The sequence below is a fragment of the Mus caroli genome, chromosome 14 (assembly GCF_900094665.2).
Source record: "Mus caroli chromosome 14, CAROLI_EIJ_v1.1, whole genome shotgun sequence".
Lineage (NCBI taxonomy): Eukaryota > Metazoa > Chordata > Mammalia > Rodentia > Muridae > Mus > Mus caroli.
In genome coordinates, this window is record NC_034583.1 from 38,653,595 (window position 1) to 38,672,131 (window position 18,537).

Consider the following 18,537-nt stretch of genomic DNA (forward strand, 5'->3'; position numbering starts at 1 on the left):
CTAATAACATAACTTCTGACAGGACTGCTCAGCGGCACAGACCTCCTAGCTTCTAATTCTCCCTTTCAAGGCTGGATCTGTCATCTGGGATCCGTCCTGCGTTGACTGCTGTTCACTGTGTTTTGTACACACCCATCAGGGACTGAGTATAGAGAGTTCGGTGTCATTGTGTTCTCCTTTCATCAAGTTGCCCAAGGATTCCTGTTTTTTTATTATTGCTGTTATTTGGTTTTCCCAAAGAAAGTAAACTGCTAACTAGTCACGTGGCTCACAGAAATTGACAGGCAGGCATCAGGAGCCACAGAGGGGAAGTGAAAGCAGGTTAAAAAATAAAACACTAGAAGTTCTTTCATGTTAGCATTTTATTTAAACCAGTACAAGCACCATGCTTACCAAAAGACTCCAAAATAAACATGCGGTATGAACTAGCAGAGACTGAAACCACAGCTTAAGAAGTAGTGCCAGTTGTTGGTTTTCTGTAACAATGACAGAGAACTGTCAAAATTCACAAGACTAAACCACCAATGTTTCAAGCCTCCTGAATGAGATTACATTGGACCATCAAAATCAATGGACTTGTCCTGGCATGCTAGTGATCTCAAGTGGTATTCAAGTAATAATATTCCGAAAAGCAAGAAACTGTTTCTATCACAAGCGTAACATAATTGTCCTAACATCACAGGAGTACGATCACTGATCTGAAGTGTCACGTGGCCTACCAAGAAACACTCAGCTCAGAACCACCAGCACGAGGCGGCCTAGGAGATGATCTACATTCTTCTGGAGACACAAAGTAAGACGCATCCAGAAATGTTTGCAACATTTCTTTACAGAAGTTGTAAAGGCTCAAACTTTATGGATTCCAGTATTATCAGTCTACAGAACAAATACAGAGTGCTACCATATTAACACTCAATAGAACTGATAGGATTTAAGTTACTCTCTTCTTCCCAAATACTGGCATTTCAATTCTTATGGAAGTGTCTGCTCACTAGTTTACATACAGATTACTGTAGTCACTTGAGTTTTACAAGTGTCCAAACATTTCTTATGTGCAGCTTTCTTAGTTTCTATCTAAGTGGGAAAAGAGCCAAGTTTAATTTGGCAATAAACTCCTCTAACTGGAAACCATTTGTGGAAGTGTCAGACCAGGATTCAGTTTATGGCTAAGTTTGGCTCCTGAAAATAGGAGACAAAAAGGGAGGGAAAATGCTAACACATATTTTTTGCTACAAATTATTTTATAATCACAAACAATCTGCAACACCTTTCCTACAAGAGAATGTTTCTCTCACAGGAAGAGAATGTTTAACTGCGCTAAGCATCCAGTAAACTCCTCAAGACAATTCAAACATAGTTTAGAAGTCAATTAAACAAAAGAGTCAACCAGCATTTTTCTAACATAATTGTGTCAATATCAGAACAAATCACTGTTTAAAACTCAGACCTTTTGGAATTTCAGCACGGTAACCTGAGAATACCCCTCTTCATGTGTCACTTATGTTGTCACCAAAACCACATGACATATACATTGTGATTCCTAGTCGGTTCTAACATTAGATGCTATGCACAACTTAGTAAGATCAGAAATTTCCAAATGCAATGCTTGCTTAAAAGGTTCCTGGGAAGAGTGGCTTCCAAAAAGGAAAGATTAAGGCTGAGTGGGAATGGTTGTTGCTGAAAGACATGGAGTGTAAAAAACCTGCAATTATGAAATCTGGACATACTCTTTACGGAACAGCAGAAAAAGAATAAGAAAAATACTTTAAAAGAATGTAAATTTTAGCTAAAGGGAAACTTACATAAATATTTCATGAACACTGCAGGGCACAGGACTTACAAACTTGTCTAAGAAAGACAGAATAACCATGTTCTATTGATGCCCCAACTCAGTGTGCTACCTTACAAACGACCCATCTACAGGTAAGAGTCAGACAAGCTTGAAAAAGAAAGCTGCTCACCACCGGTGTTGCTGCTTGAACTAGAGACTAAGAGTCCTGTGTGTGGCAGGTCAGGGCCATTAACTCTATGAAAGACTTGGAAATTTCAAAAACTGATTTAAATATGCAAGCCAAAATAAAGAACTGAATTTAAAATGTAGACTTGTAGCACTGCTTTTGAAAGCGTGCTTCTATAACCAGGTGAAACAAATCCTTATTGGCATCATTCAAAGACATTAAAATCCCTCTTTACTCGGATCTCATCTGCATTCCTGTGGGATCATAAGCAAGTTATTCTCTAGCTCATACCAAAATACCTGTATAATCAAGTCCTAAACTTCTTAGATGACGTTTTCTTGCTCTCTGGACACTGAAATAAAGGGACTTTTCCATTCATGAACCAATATGGTCACCTCCTCTAGCACTTGCAATTGCTTCCTGACATACAGGCTAGTGAGCACACAGTTGGGAATACAACACACTCTACTCCACTGCCACAGTTCCAACTATCTTCCCGCCAGTAAAACTGGCACAAAGCCCTAAATGAGACAAATACTATGCAATGAACACATGCCAACATAAAGATGATTTGCTATTGTTTTCTTTTTAGGGGAGCAGGGTGTTCATCTGTTTAGCCTTGGTTACCCTGGAACTTGCTTCTGCAGACCAGGCTGGTCTTGAACCCAGAGATCTGCCTGTCTCTGCCTCCCAAGTGCAGGGATTAAATGTTATGTGCCACCATTGCCCAATCAAAATCCCTACCTTCTTAATATAAGAATTTGGTCGTCTCTACAGTCTCTTTACTTGTCTCTTTAAGTCAAATTACTATTCAGCATTTCTTACATGTTTTCTTAAGTGAAACTTAAGAATTCCAAGTACATTAGAAATCTTGCTTCCTGATGATGCTGTCATCAAACTGTGACTGGCTTAGGTCATATTAGAATTTCTTCTGACATTTAGGATAAAAGGTATGACATCTATTGATGTGTAGTAATTAATTGTGGCCAATGTTTAAATAGTGCTTACATGTGGCACAAAACTAATAGCAAATATACCCCAAATTATAACTCTCACCTACTATCACAACTTTGGGCAGATAGTTGGAATTTTAAAAATAACAAGTTGGTTTATTACAAATTTCAATTATACATATTAGAAAATTGTTTTATTTGAACCCTTTAAAAAAGTATTAATGTCACCAAATCTAGAACACTGGCAGTGTAGAAGTCTTAAGCTAACGTTAAAGCTGACAATCAAAGGCACAGTGTTAACATAGTTAGAACAGTGCTCACAAGACTTAGGAGTGCTTTGTAGTGTTGCCAAGCTACAGTCTAAGCTCCCTACAGTGACATAACCAAGGACGAAGCCCTTGAGTACAGAGCTCCCGGTTTCTAAGATTCAGATGGTATTCTTCATAAGAAGAAAACCTAACAATCCTAACTCTACCATAAAAATCAACTCCCAGACCTTAAGGAGGAGTGATTGATGAAGATTCTACACTTGATTGCAAAGATACAGGAACCCAAGAGAGGAGGAAAATTGGCAGAGAGTTCAACAGAGGTCCCACTACATCTCTACTCAAGGCTCAGAATCGGTCACTTACGCTTCAGTCCCAAATGAACCGCAATGATGTGACAGGTGATAAAATGCTACTTGCACTTATAAACTGCCAGTACCGAGGAGTGGTCAGAGGAGGAACTGTTGTCTATCACAGTCTAATACCCACCTTCCTATAGTGTCTGCAAACAGTAACAAATTCTGAATCATAAATTATAGAAATTAGTCAAAAGGGTGTAAAGCATCCCTGGAGAAAAGTAGTCCCCCTAACAATGACAGATGCAGGAACACTTCACAACGTCTCATTACTATGAAGATGATTTCCCCTTTGTTCAAACTGCACAAATGAAGAATTTTTCTTTACTGCAGGAAACAAACTGTAAGTAACAGTGCATTTTTAGGCATAAATAACTATTTATGTCTGGTTCCAGTATGGTCAGGTTAATACATAAATACTTTAGAAACACAGAAGTTCACATTAGTGGAAAAATCCAAGTTTCTCACGTAACCATTCTTCAGTTAGATCTTCAGTGTTTCTTATTTCAAATACCTTAAGGAAAGAAAAAACAAACAAACTGAAGTCATTCCACCACTCAAAATAAAAAAAGTCACTACATTGCACTGAGTATTAAATACCACATTATGACTGGTGAACTTGGGGATGAGGGGAAAGTCTATGGGGCAAGTGCACCGTACCACCAGACAGAAGAACTGGTAAGGTTCAAGCAGGTTCAAAACTCTCCGGTTAATCTCATAGTTAGGGATGGCAAGCATTGGAACCAGCCCCTGGCCAGCCTCTACCTGTCCTGAACACATAACCATGACACCCCAAAGTGAAGATGACGACAACTGGTCAGGTAGCATAAAACACTAGAGTTCTCCATGCTAATGAGGTATCTAAATAGGCCCCAGTGTTCAGCCAATAAGCTTCCCTTCTGCCACCACTGCCCGGCTAATATCCCTTCCTGAAAAAGATATTTAATCCCTGGTTAGCCCTGAGTAAGATGCATGCATTCACATCTGCCCTAAACATCAAGCAGTTTGGACAAGCAAGGACCATCTCCTTCATCAAGGGGGAGGCCTTAGCTGTACAAAGCCTTGCCGAAATCTCCCAGAGAAGGCCTTTCCTCTTTCAGCCCCTCAGTATTCTCGGCACTCACTCAGAACCAAACCAGATTCCACGCTGTCTCGGGCTCAGCCATCCCCTTTCTGCCTGGCACACAGGGGACCACCGTTCTCAAGTCCTTGAGTCCCCAGCACTGTCCAGGTGCACAACAGACTGAGAACCACAGCATCTGCCCCAGCCCCTGCTGTTTCTAACCAGGAAACACAGGCTGGGACTCCCTATCTTGAACTGCGTTCTGCTTTCCCTGAGCGGCATCCCAGCAGTGAGACAGACTCACAGACCTACAGAGGACCTCTGAGTTCAAAGCCAGCCTAGTCTACAGAGCATTTCAGGATAACCAGGGACACACAGAAAAACCCTGTCTCATAAAACAAAACAAAACAACAACATCAATATCAACAAACCCACATTCTGTTTCCTTTGTATTGGTCATGACTTAATCTATGGAAATTTGATGTGTCTTTGGCAGTATTATACTTCTTTTAGGTGCTAAATACTTAAGTTATCAAAATGTAGCAACCTAGATGACATAAAACCTAGGTTCTTTTAAAACCACAATTTTTTTTTTCCTTTTTTTGTTTTTTGAGACAGGGTTTTTCTGTATAGCCCTAGCTGTCTTGGTACTCACTCTGTAGACTAGGCTGGCCTCGAACTCAGAAATCTGCTTGCCTCTGCCTCCCAAATGCTGGGATTAAAGGCCTGTGCCACCACTGCCTGGCTAAAACCACAAATTTTAAACTAGCACACACATGCTAAAAGAGCAATTCTATAAATCCTGCCCATTAAAAAAACACAGCCAAGCACACAAATCTAAAATCAACCTAGGTAGGAGCTGAAGAAACACAAGGCCAATCTTCCACAGCCTGAGTGTCAGATGTTAACACCAGCTGTTGACTAATTTGATAAAGTTACAGTACAGTCCACAGTTACAGTTCTCCAGCAGGAATCTGAATTCACAAGCCAGACAGCACAAACACTAGGGGGAGATGAGGTATGACAGCAAACAGGCAGGACCTGGAGCCAAGCCACGTGTACATCTGAACCTTAGCTCTAACAGACAGCCCTGAGCACATCATCTTCTCAACCCGTTTTTCTTTATTTCCACTTTATAATTTCCCTTGTATCTCTGTGTGTGTACACATGTGTGTACATGTGCATGTGTGTTTACTTGCAAGTACATGCATGCACATGAGCCCCAGCAACTTGCAGGAGTGAGTCCTCTGCTTGCACCATGTGTATCTTAGGGATCAGAACTTAGATTGTGAGACTTGGTGGTAAGTCTCATTACCCAGGGAGCCATCTCACAGCACCCTGAATCTGTTTTCTTATTTTCAGAATATGGCATCAACCTCAACACCTGTACAGAATGAGATTGCAGAACTTATCAAAGTAATGTGTACATTGTAACGTAGGGTCTAGCACGCTAGTTAGGGCAGATGTATGAAGGACCTGATAGGCTTAGCAGTTACCGTGAGCTTTTTTTCCTTTGGAGATAATCTCCTTATGTGGCCCAGAGTGGCCTTGTACTCATGATCCTCCTGCCTCAGCTTCTCCAGTGCTGGATTTACAGGCATTCGCCACTGTGCATGGTTACAATGGCTTTTCTGAAGCTGCTCACATTTTGGTTAAGTTTTTTTTTTTTCTAATCAAATTTTTTAAAAAACACATTGGCTCAAAGCTCACTACTGCTCTTTCCTACCAATAAACACAAAGCTTTACTGCAGGGCTGCATTATTGTACATGGCTTCAGCTGCAGGAAGATACTTCTGTACCAGGCTGCTTAGCTCTCTTTGTACGCTGAAGGAAGCCATCAATAGCCCTGTCCACTGGAGGCATTACCTTGGTTAGCTCGGCAGTCTGGACTAGCTTGTTCTTACTCCCAGCGTACATCATCTGCTGCTCAGGCTTGCACCCTGGAAGACAGCAGCACACAAACAAAGGGTAACTTCCGAAGAGGTAATCCTTTCCATTACTTTTATCTTACACAGCCATCTATCAGATCATTAAAAGTGGATCTAGGTCTCTGTGATTCTGATCTTCAGAGTCTTGGCAAACACTTAAAAACTTTCCTCAGGATTATTTTAACTTCAATAGTACAAGGACCATTTTCAAAATTACAGGCATATCACTGGTAACTATTTTTTAAAATGATAAACACAAGCATATTACCACGGTCACTCAAAGATCACATACTTAAACAAGATTAAAACATACTTCTGATTCCAAAAGCATTATATTTCAGAATCATTAAAATAAAAGATTTACCTCAACAATTACACTTCTAGGAATTAAGCAGCCAAGGTAAATACATTTCAAGAGACAATGCTTTCCTGTGCTTGCCCTCTAGGGGGGATACAGGTGTGTGTGTGCAAACACACATGAACTAACCTCAACTTAGGCTATTCAACCATTTCATATTTACAAACAGCAAAAATCTGTCTAGCGAAAGATGATTCAATTGGATCAAAGCCAAGTACAGACGATTACAGAGATTAACTTACCGACAGGACTGGAGAAAATAAAGCAGAGAGGGTACGAGACTCTGCCGTCATCATGTTGGTATTTATAACTATACACAATGAAGGTTTTTCTCAAGTTAAAGAAACTACAGCCACCGACCTAAGATGGGCAACTGTCAACCCCTGGAGCTGGACCGAGTGAACGCCTTACTCATAAGATCATGCTTTTGACAGAATTCTACAAAATAGGCTCCAAAAGCAAATTATAATATCTTGCAGTCTCTCAAGAAGAAACTTGTTAAAAATACAGGTATAATATGGACTTTTTTTCTCAGTTTTTACTGTATGCACATTATTAGAACAAAGAGAATTGTTGTTTTTTTTTTTTTAAATCCAGTCAAGACATCAACTTTCATATTTTTGTCTAATGCATGCATACCTGTTTTAATTTGGATGTGGTCAGGATGAGAAAGGACTACTTTTAAGGTATGTTTTTATTCTTGTATTAGCTTCTTAGTCAGCATAATGAAGTAATGGGTTTCATGCATATTCTCAATACTTTGCTCATATTCATCGCTCCACACCCCTTCACTGTTCCCTCTCTCCTCCCAAACAGTCCCCGAATTCTGTTTTCATGCCATACATAAAATCCTGATAACGAAGGAAAATCTCCAAGCCACTTAGGAAAGGATATCGAGGCTGCCGCTCGGGTAGTTCGTCTTTGAGTTCATCCGGAGAGACGCCCTGGCACCACAGAGAAAAGACAACTCTGAAGCGTGTCCCTACCCAAGGCCCACTGCACCCCACCCTGCTCAGAGCTATGGTCCACTATCACATTACTTCTATTCTCAACAGCACATGGGCATGAAGGGCAGTGCTTCTTCTATGCTTATCTTCCAAGTGTCAAGAGACACGGTGACTGAATGACATAGCAAAACCTCAGAGAGCATTATTAATTCCACTCCAGTTCCGCACTCACGTGGCGGGCTTCAGTCTTCTTCCACTCTATGCACTGCTTGTAAGAAGGGAGCTGCCTCTGCTTTTAGGAGAGCTCGAACCCCTACCTGCCACACTGCATCTCATTAATGCTTAAGGAAGGCAGTTAAATCAGCAAGACAATGTGGAATCAATAATTAGCTCATGTTTTCATGCATAATTAGTATGCATTTAAGAAGGTCCAGAACTTGTTTTAGTACTTGGAAGTGACATAGCATTGTTTGACAACAATAATTGCTTAACTATAAAATTGTAGTTAGCTCATTGAACAAACCTCAAGCTCCTCATCCAGCACCACCAGGCGTTTATCCTTGTCAATCTTCACTACAATGGAAATACAGTGTAAGTAAAGTGGGACCCAACCCAGGGCAGCCCTAATCACTGTGGAGGGGAGGGAGCGCCTCAAACTACAGCATCAAGAAACAGCATAAAGCACATTCAAGCTTTGCCTTTACACTTGTGGGTAGAACTCCCAGCATGGAACTTGCTTGTTTATTATTGACTCTTATCAGCTCCTCACATGGACTTCAGGTATGGAGAAGTTCCTAACCCCAATGCAACTTTCTAAGTAAAAAGGGGCTGGGAAGGAAAACCCTGAGACTGGTCTATGTGCAACATGCTTAGAACTGCAAAAGAAATGCTCACCAGGGTCAGGAGAGAGAATCCCAAGACCTCCAGCTTCTCCAACATTACAATGCCATGGCATATAGTCATTATTCTGAGAAAGTGAATTACCAATTCCACCTCTATTCAAAGATATTCAAATATAAGTGATCTAACCCAACCCAAATCTATGTGAAAATAAAGGTCGCCTATGCCTTTATTCTTTTCTACCTGTCTAATGATTCAACTATGTTCGGGTTTGCACAAAATTCACATTAAATCCAACGAGCACACAGTGTGACTTCACAAGGCCTCATCTTTGGTGGTAAATGGCACTCTTCCACATTTTCCCTTTAAGAACCAAATGACCACATGATAGCATTTAGTTATAACAGACCAACTTCCTAAGGTGCCACCACCTGGTTTACTGACACCTGCCTGATGCACCTCTGGTAAGTGGCCTATACTCTTTATGTCTTCACTGCCTCAGCCTTTTTCTAAATCATTGCCCACAAAGTATTACCTACAAACAAGTAAAGTACTCCCAAAACTAAGATCAACGCCCAAGGCTGAACTTTACCATTTAGGTGTGGGCAAATGTTTGCTCTGAACTACTGCTAGCACCCTGGGAAAGACAAAGTTCATGGGTCACTACAAATGGGAACCCTCATCCTCAAGTGACTAAGACAATAGGCCTCTCAAGAGCTGGGGAGGCAGCTGGCTCAGGGTTATCTTTGGCAATGGCATGAGCAGTTTAACTTGCAGAGGTAACGGTGGTAAATGCAGCCGGTGGAGGCACCATTGCGCTCTGAAGGCTTGGCATATTCAAAGGAGCTTTAAGAGAAAACAAACTAACATCATATAGTTTTGAGGCAACTTCAGCTTACTTATAATAGCAGCATTGTGGGTTTCTTTTCGAAAACGAAACTTTCTCAGCTTTTCCACTAAATCTTCAGCAACATCACAAACCACCAAAGACTCACTCTACAAAAGAAAGGGGGGATACACACACTTAAAATGCCATCCGTTCAATATTCGTGAATGTTAAACAACTTTCAAATCTCCCAAGCTTGGATTCGCACACTTTAGTCATAGCTCTGTTTACCTAATATAAGCTTCACTTTAACTTTCTCTTTGACTGATAAGTACTTCAAAAACCAAGCATGCCAGGTGTGGTAGCACACACCTTTAATCCCAGCACTCGGGAGGCAGAAGCAGGTGAATTTCTGAGTTTGAGGCCAGCCTGGTCTACAAAGTGAGTTGCAGGACAGCCAGGGCTGCACAGAGAAACCCTGTCTCGGAAAACAAAAAACAAAATACAAAAAACAAAAACAACAACAACAAAAAACCCCACAAAAACCCAGCAAAGCCTGACGAGCACTTGTTTCATTAAAAGTGGAGAGGAAGGAGGGAAATGCGGAAGACAAAGGCCATCTTTTGTGTCAGATGAGCAAGCATAGTATTTCACACTGTGTGGTAAGAAAGGGAAAAAAATCACTTTACTTTTTGGAGTTTCACAATTATGGAGAAAATAAAAGTGATCATAACAGTAAAAATGAGCAACAATTTATATCTTAGTTGACTACAAAAGACAAAAATGGCTATTAAGAATATATAAAAATAGTTAGGCATGCCTTTAATCCCAGCACTCAGGAGGCAGGGGCAGGAGGATCTTTGTGAGTTTGAGGCCAGCCTGGTCTAGAGTGAGATCCAGAACAGCCAAGGTTATACAGAGAGACCCTGCCTCCAAAAAAAAAAAAAGAATACACAAAAGGCAAGCAATACTCTGGTTACTGTTCAGCCCTCTGCCTCTTATAGTATACTCAATAAATCTGTTTCCTCGAAAAGGAAAAAGCAAAAGCTGATGAACTAAATATAAAGGCCAGATCCTTGTGTTTGTGCAGTAATATCTTTGCATACTTACCCATCGCCCCAGCCCTTGACACAGGGTTGTTGTTGTTGTTACCCAAGCTGGCTCAAACTTGTGATCTTCTTTATTTTAGCCTCCCCAGTAGCTTGGCTTACACGTGTGTGCCACCATGCTATGCTATGATCATTTTATAAGGTAAAGCTGCGAAATCAAGCAGGCATCAAGGTACACACCTTTAATCATGGCTTTTGAGAGGAAGAGGCAGAAAGATCTGAGTTTGAGGCCAGCTGGGTCTACAGATACTGTCTCCAAAAGGGAAAAAATTAACTAATTTAATAAAACAAAACAACCTTCCAAAACGTACCAATGTGTAGAACAGAAGAGTGACTCCTATGTGTCGATCACCCAGCTCTAGTTGCTCACTACCATGTGCATTTCATTACCCAGAGTACATCACCAACACCCAATGATGGTCTTACCCAAAGGCCACAAGTCATTCACCTAGAAATACTGCACCGTGTAAGACAGCGTGTGTCACAAGAAACATAAACATAATGAAACTGATCTACTTCAAAAACCCTACCAGACTTCTAGTCTCTAATACCTCATTTGTGTTCAGATCCCCTCACTGCTCCATGCTTTCTACAGTTGGTTTCAGTCAAGTTGCAAAAAAATTCACTTTCATATACAAGTTTCCCCTCTCATTCAAGAAAATCTGGACTCCTCTCATCAGAACCTCAAAGTATTAAGGCTTCCAATTTTAAGTTAAAACAAACAAACAAAAAAACCATAATGGAAGCCTAGGTGCTCTTGTGGGATTAAAGAATGCATGCACTAGCTAGCATTTTCACTGTCCTGAAGATTCTGCAGCCTGGTAATCAGTAAGATGGACAAGTATAGAATATGCTCTTATACAATCCAGGCATACGGCCCAGCTGATAGAAACTTTGCTCTAGAGAGATGCTAAATCATAGGGAACTGCCTGAAACTCAGATTAATCTTCTTTGACCAAAGATAGAATTAAGGAAACGAATAAATGCTTAAGATTTTTATTTAAGACAAAACCTATCTGATAACTGAGTCTTACCTTTCAGCTCTTATAATCAGAGCTACAACTGTAAGTTTGACAGCCTAGGGCCAGAAACCCTAGGCCCTAGGCTCAGTGTAGTGCTCTGTTTGGAAGGCACTCAAGTGACCCCTAGCATGGTGGAAAAGATGAAAACATGCTCTGATTCATTTGTGTAATTCAGTTTGTGTCTTCTTCCTTCCCAATGCTACAACATGGGCAAAAACACCTTCCTACAAGGACTCAGAAACCAGGAGTGGTGGCACGTCTGTAATTCCAGCATTTAGAAGCTGAGGCAGGAGGATCAATTGTCTCTTCTAAAAAGGCAGGACCAGAGGGTGGGGGGAGAAGGAAATGGACTCAGGCTTAGACAATTCACATTCATTTACATTTGAAAGCATATAGGAATGAGTACAAAGCTATAAAAACAATTCTAGGTGGCAAATGTTAAAGATAGTTGAGTTTAAACGTTCATTTATTGGTGTATTCAATAGATGAACAGTTTATGAGCACCACCACTGTGCTAAGTGCTAGCTTACACTATAATCTAATACAGAAGGGACCTACATAAGAGACCAGACAAAAAACCTCTTAGTTGATACCTGTGAAAAAGGCTAAACAGGAGAGCCAAGATGCTTTGAGGACTTAAAAGTGAAAAACATGGTGACAGCAAAAGCTATCTAAAGTGATTAGAGTGAACATGGCAGTCAACGTCATGAAACAACGGTGTGACTCAGATGCCCACAACAGGAGCAAGGGCCAAGAGTAGGGAAGGGCACAGTAGGTACTCAGATTTCTGTCCCATGAGCAAATATAAACTATCAACATGCTTTAAGTATTGTAGGGAAGGCAAACATGGCCATATTTGAATTTTGATAAGATCATATTTGTTGTGATATGCAGTAAGCAGGCAGAGAGCCAGGAAGAGCACAGCAGCCCTAGTTACCAGCAAGACTATTTCAGAGATGACAAGTAGCTGAGGGGTTAAAGATCAGCATAAAAGAAGTGAATAACATCAGTGAGCTACCATGTATACAGCACAAAGCTGATTCCCATCCCACTTCATGCTCCAAACCATCACACCTACACCAGCGCCATCCACATTTGGCAGGAAATTTAAGATTTAGACAGGCTAGAAGCATCTTCCCCAAAACCTTAAGTCATACAGGTAGTGGACCCAGGAAGCAACCCAGATATGCTGGCCTCTAGTGCTCTCTCTCCTCCCTCTCTCTCTCTCTCTCCTCTCCTCCTCCTCCTCCTCCTCCTCCTCCTTCTTCTTCTTCCTCTCTCTCTCTCCCTGTCTCTGTCTCTGTCTCTCTGTCTCTCCACTACATAAGAACTGGGTTAGATTCGATATGAAGGAAATAAAGACTTACAAAGATAACTTCTAGGCTTCTGGCTTTGTGTAAGGAACACAAACACACCTTTAGCCAAGTTGCAGAATTCTGGCTGAATGAAGACCAGATGTGTGGAGGAAGCTATGAGTTCTTTTTTGGACAAACTGAGGAGCCTCTGTGGCGTCTGTGTGATGAAATGCTTCCTAAGTATATTAACCAAAAAGTGGAATGTAACTGCTGGTTGGATCTGAGCTAAGGTCAGAGATAGGAACTCACAGGTCAACTCAACGGAGGTGGTTACTGAAGCCAGGAGTTCAGCAAAGAGAAAAACAATAGAAAAATGAAGCCTTGGAATGGAGCCTAGGGCACTCACGGGCATAGTCCAAGGAATGGAGAAAGGAATCCAAGGGGAACAGATGCATCAGCAGAAATAGGAGGAAAGCCAGCTCCGAATCCCAAAAGCCGGGGGGCTGGGAGGAGGCAAAATTAAAGAGCTGCCTCAAACACCAGTGCCAACACCCTGGGATGTAGCTGAAAGGTCGAAACGATGGAAAGCCACAAGTTCACTGGGTTCAATGACCGCGGTAAGATCTGCTAGACGGAAGTGGTCCCCAAAACAGGATTTATAGATAAGTGTCTTCCAGGTGTTGTTTCCATGATACTTGGTCGTACTTAAAAAACACTTTGGGAAGGCTCCAGAAGGTCCTTGATAGCACCTGACTTAATTCTCCACTTTGTCTTTATGCTTTATCGACAAGGAGATCAGAAACCACTGCCCCAGACGCAGCAAAACTAAACCTCTGACAGTTGCTTAAAGGCAAAACCGGAGCCTTGGGTCACATGGGTTCCAACGGCCTGGACTTGAAGAATGTGGGTATCGGGAGCTATTCAGCCGGAAACAAGGGGGTGCAGGTAGAAAGAAGCCTGGGCGAAGCCGGAATGCAACCAGAACCCGGGCACTCGCCTACAACGCCGGCCCTCAGTCCCAGCCCGTTTCCGCCGCGGGGACCACAAGGGTCCACGCGGAGGCCACGTTCCAACCGTCCGCCCGCAGCGCGGGGGTCTTCCGCGCCGCCGCTGGAAGTCGGGAACGGACTGCGAGTCCGCCCAACCCCGCGGTGCCTCCCTTCGCCGCCACTTACCATTTTCCTTCCGGTCGTCAGCTGCCCGTTGCCGTGCGATCTCTTGGGCCCCTTTAAGAATGGCTCGGCAGCCACCTCCCTTCCTGCTTTGGCTGGCGCACCACTCAGCCTCCCCCACCTAACGACGCGGCCGCCGTGGCCCGCACGTGACAGAGGACGGCGGGAGGCGAGGCCCAAAATTCTTCGAAATGCGGACGAGGGCGCCTCTGGTGCCTGCTAAGGAAGGATGTTGCGCTGTTACCAAGGAATGAGCCAGCCAAGCGGTGCGCAGATTCTTGGTGTCTTTAAATATTCTCCTAGCCTTAACGGCAGGTATTTCGTGGTGCCAAACCTGAGCCAATGACTTGAGTGGTAAATGTGCGTGTCGATTACAGTTTACTTGCAGATTTAATGCTTTTCAAAGGTAGACCCGGATTTCATCCTTGCACCTGTCCCAGGGCGCCATCCCTGACCCTGCCTGCTTTCCAGAACTTGCTGAATAAATTTATTTTCCAAAATCTATGCATACTCACCAGTAAATGGTGACCAATGTTGATCATGTCGGCTTTTACTCTCAAGTTACAGCGAATTGAACTCTGAAACCCAGGTGCTGTTATTGTTTCAAAGTGTGACACTCAAAGTTACGACCTTTTAAATGTATTACTATTGGTATCCCATAACGGAGATAAACTTGCCTTTCTAAGAAACAGTATGAGGTACAAAAAAGACTATGTGGAAGAAAGGGTTGGTAACTTTACGAAAAATAAATATAAGAGATTTTTAAAACATTCTAATATTTGTATATTCTTTTGGTACTTTCTCCTTTGTCATCCATAACTATTATCCTCAAACGATTAGCAGAATTGTCTTTCAAAAATAAGAAAGGATGGGAGTTGGAGAGATGGCTCAGGGGTTAAGAGTACAGGTTGTTCTCTCCACTCTGGCTGGATCTCCAGAACCCACCAATATGGTAGTTCACAGTGTAACTCCAGCCCCAGGGGACCCAAAGCACTCTCCGGCCTCCAGGGCCACTGCAGGCTTGTGGTGCAAGCAGGCAAAGCACTCATACACACAAACTAATAATATAGTTTTTAAAAATAAGAAAGAAATTGGAAGGGAGGGAGGGAGGAAAGAAGAGAGAAATGCAAAGAGCAACTTTGATTTCTAAAAATAGAGTTTTAGATCTCCATATTAAACCCAGAGGTTTTCAGGGAGAGGCACCTTATGCAGTTTTGAATCTCTATTAGCATTTGTTTTAAATCCAGATATTGGTAATGGTAAATGGATTTTCTGTACACCACTCCTTAAGGAAGGTGTGACAAAGTCAACAGTAGGAAGGGAAAGCCTTCTGCTGTGGATCTGTAGAAGCTGGGGAGGAAGGCTGGAGTACCTGCAGAGCCTTCCTTTCCCACTCTGGCCTTCTCCTCTAGCTTGAAATGGCAGAGGGAAGGATGTAGTCACTGGAGCATCAAAATAGGCAAGGTGTCAGAGAAAATCCTCTTCTCTGGGGAGAAGCCTGGAACTTGACTCTATTCCATCTTTAACGTAATAGAGATCTCTTCAGTGGCAGAAGTGGCCTAATCTGTTTGCATAAGATAGCCCTGAAACCAGCATGTGACATGCAGGCGAATCTACACGGTCCTATAACAGTCCCCCTCCCCTGGTAAAATGGAAATGAGCATCTAGCAAGCCTGCTGAGCTAAGAGGCTGTGTGGGTTACCGAAGATTTTACTGACACAAGTTCATGGCTCGAACCTTGAATCCCAGCGGTGGGAACTCTCTAGAAACAGACACCTAGACGAAGCTGTCTACAGCTTGGTGAGGACCTATATTCGTGGTTCAGATCTGCACTCCCATTTCCCCGCCTCCCACCACATCCCAGGAGCATCTCCTGTCATCAGATCATCCTTTTAGGAGAAGCAAGAGACATGGGAGAGAGAAAGGGGAAGGCTACGAATTCTCTTGAAAGAGACCAGATTCTTAAAGTGTTAAACTCAAGAAGACCAATTCCTTTTTAAAAGCCTTTGTGTATGTGTAGTTGTTCACGTGTGTGCCACAGGTTGGGACATCCCACAGTGCACTTGTGGAGGTCAAAGGTCAACTTCCAGAGTTAATCTTCACCTTCCACCTTATTTGTCACAGGCATGTCTTATTGCTACTGCACATGTCAGGCTACCTGGCTCAAGACGTTCTGGGGATTCAATTGAACCAATGGCATTACATACACAGTCTGTCTAGCTTTCACATGGATTTCAGCGATCTGAACTGAGGCCCTCACCATTTTACAGTCAAGCAAGCACTCTCCTCACTGAGCCACCACAGACCCAAATCACAATAAGTCTTTCAGTTTATAAACGTAAGCTCCCATTATCCTCTCTTCCTTCATTCCCATACTATTGACGGGGGAGGGGTAGTGTTCAAGAACAAAGTTAGTTAGGGCTGGGGAGATGGCTCAGTCAATAAATTGCTTGCTGTGTAAAGCACAAAGAACTGAGTTCAAAGTCAGGTGTATTCGTAAAAGTATGTCAGTCTAGTACTGGGGACGCAGTGGGCAGAGACTAAAACTGGCATGCACATGTCCGTGCATGCACACACGTACACACATGCTCGAGAGCTAAATTGGTAATAAGATTATAAAGAGAAGCCATTTTCCTGGGGCTTTGAGAGTCATACCCGTTTACCCTGAATAGCTTATGTGGCACTGCCAAGTAACCTCACTCAAAAGAACTTCCCTCACTCTGTAATGTGACAAATAGAAGATAGGTTATTGCAGCATGAATGAACATCAGTGAGGCGCCATCCTTCTGCTACCTAAAAAGCTAGTTAGACTAGTCAAAAGATGTTTATAACCAAGCCAGCGGGGTTGCCATCAGAAATATACTAGATACCATGAGAGTGGTCTCCATAGAGAAGAGGAAGGGCCCAGGAAGACTTTGTAAACAGGGGCTTCAGAGATAAACCCAACTCTTACACTTACTTAGAGATTGTTGTTGTTGCTAGAGGAGGAGGAAGAAAACAAGAAAAATAAGGGGTCATCGGGCACAGGGAGAGCATAAATGTCCTGGATGTCTTATGTCAACTTGACACATACTAGAGTCATCTAAAAGGAGGAAACTTCAGTTGGGAAGCTGCCTTCAGAAGATCCATCTCTAGGGCATGTTTTAAATTAGTGACCAGAAGAGGAGGGCCCAGCCCACTGTTGGTAGAGTCATCCGTGGGCTGGTGGTCCTGGCTTCTATAAGAGAGCAGATTGAGCAAGCCACAGGGAGCAAGCCAGTAAGCAGCACCCCTCCACAGCCATCAGCAGCTCCTGCCTCCAGATTCCTGCCCAGACTGAGTTCCTGTCCAGACTTCCTTTGATGATGAACAGTGACGTGGAAGTGTGAGCTGAATAAATGCTTGCCACCTCAACTTGCCTTTTGGTCACAGTGTTTTGTCACAGCAATAGTAACCCTAAGACAATAGGTATAGCCAGCGCTGGAATCTGCACATAGCTTATTTCACTCATTTTAAGGTCAAGCATCCTTAGTGTTCACCTGTAGTCCTAGCTGTATGTTGGAGACTGAGGCAGAGGGATCGCATGAGCACCAGAGTGCAAGATATAGCCTTGAATAGGAAATCCCTATCTTTTTTTTTATTATTAGAAAAGGGTGTATATATTATTATTGATTTAGTGTGTGTGAGTGTGAGTGTGTGTGCAAGTGCTTACAGAGTACATCCAGTTCCTGGAAACTGTGATTACAGAAAGCTGTGAACTGCCACATGAGTGCTGAGAATGCACTCGGGTCCTCTTCGAGAAGAGACGGTGCTATTAACTACTGAGCCATCTCTCCACCCTCATAAGACCCTAGCTTAAAACAACAACAACAACAGCAGCAGCACCAACAACAAAAACCACTTCAGACTCCGCCCTCCTCCACACATACTCTAATTTCTATGGACCCAGTGCCTAAAAGGCCACACCAGCTTACATTTATTCTCAGCAGTAAGATAAACCTGAAGCTTGAATTGAGCTTAAGGTTTGAGGGGAACTTTGCCAGGCTTTATATTCAATTTCCTCCTTGTATTTCTGTGTTCAGACTGTTAGAATGGATCACCTGAATTGGCTTCTCCAGCCTGTATCCATCAGCAGTGTATTTAGAAGACTGATAATACATTCCATTTAAGGTTTGTGCTTAGAGGGGAACTGAGGTGAATGGCAAGAGGGTGAGGGCAGAGAATCTAATGTCAGCAGAGGACAATTAAGTGCATTCTTTTCCTGGCAAAACTCAGAACTTCAATTCCTGCTTTTCTTCTCTGCCCATGTTCCATGATTAGATCCTATAAGCCTCACTTAGGACAAACTTCTAGTTCTGTTTTACCCTGGGTCTTTTTTTTTTTTTTTTTTTTTTTTTTTGGTTTTTCGAGACAGGGTTTCTCTGTGTAGCCCTGGCTGTCCTGGAACTCACTCTGTAGACCAGGC

The 18,537-nt window shown here is 42.6% G+C and overlaps 1 protein-coding gene across 1 annotated transcript; it reads right to left on the reverse strand.

Annotated features, from left to right (window-relative positions):
• Positions 1 to 345: 345 nt before the first annotated feature.
• Positions 346 to 14,172, reverse strand: Gmfb (glia maturation factor beta). Its single transcript, XM_021181903.2, is given in 8 exon segments — positions 346 to 3,980; positions 3,982 to 4,047; positions 6,463 to 6,536; positions 7,125 to 7,207; positions 7,777 to 7,826; positions 8,353 to 8,402; positions 9,569 to 9,665; positions 14,097 to 14,172. Coding segments are annotated over 8 exon segments (465 nt in total). The 5' UTR covers positions 14,100 to 14,172; the 3' UTR covers positions 346 to 3,938.
• Between the last annotated feature and the right edge of the window lie 4,365 nt (positions 14,173 to 18,537).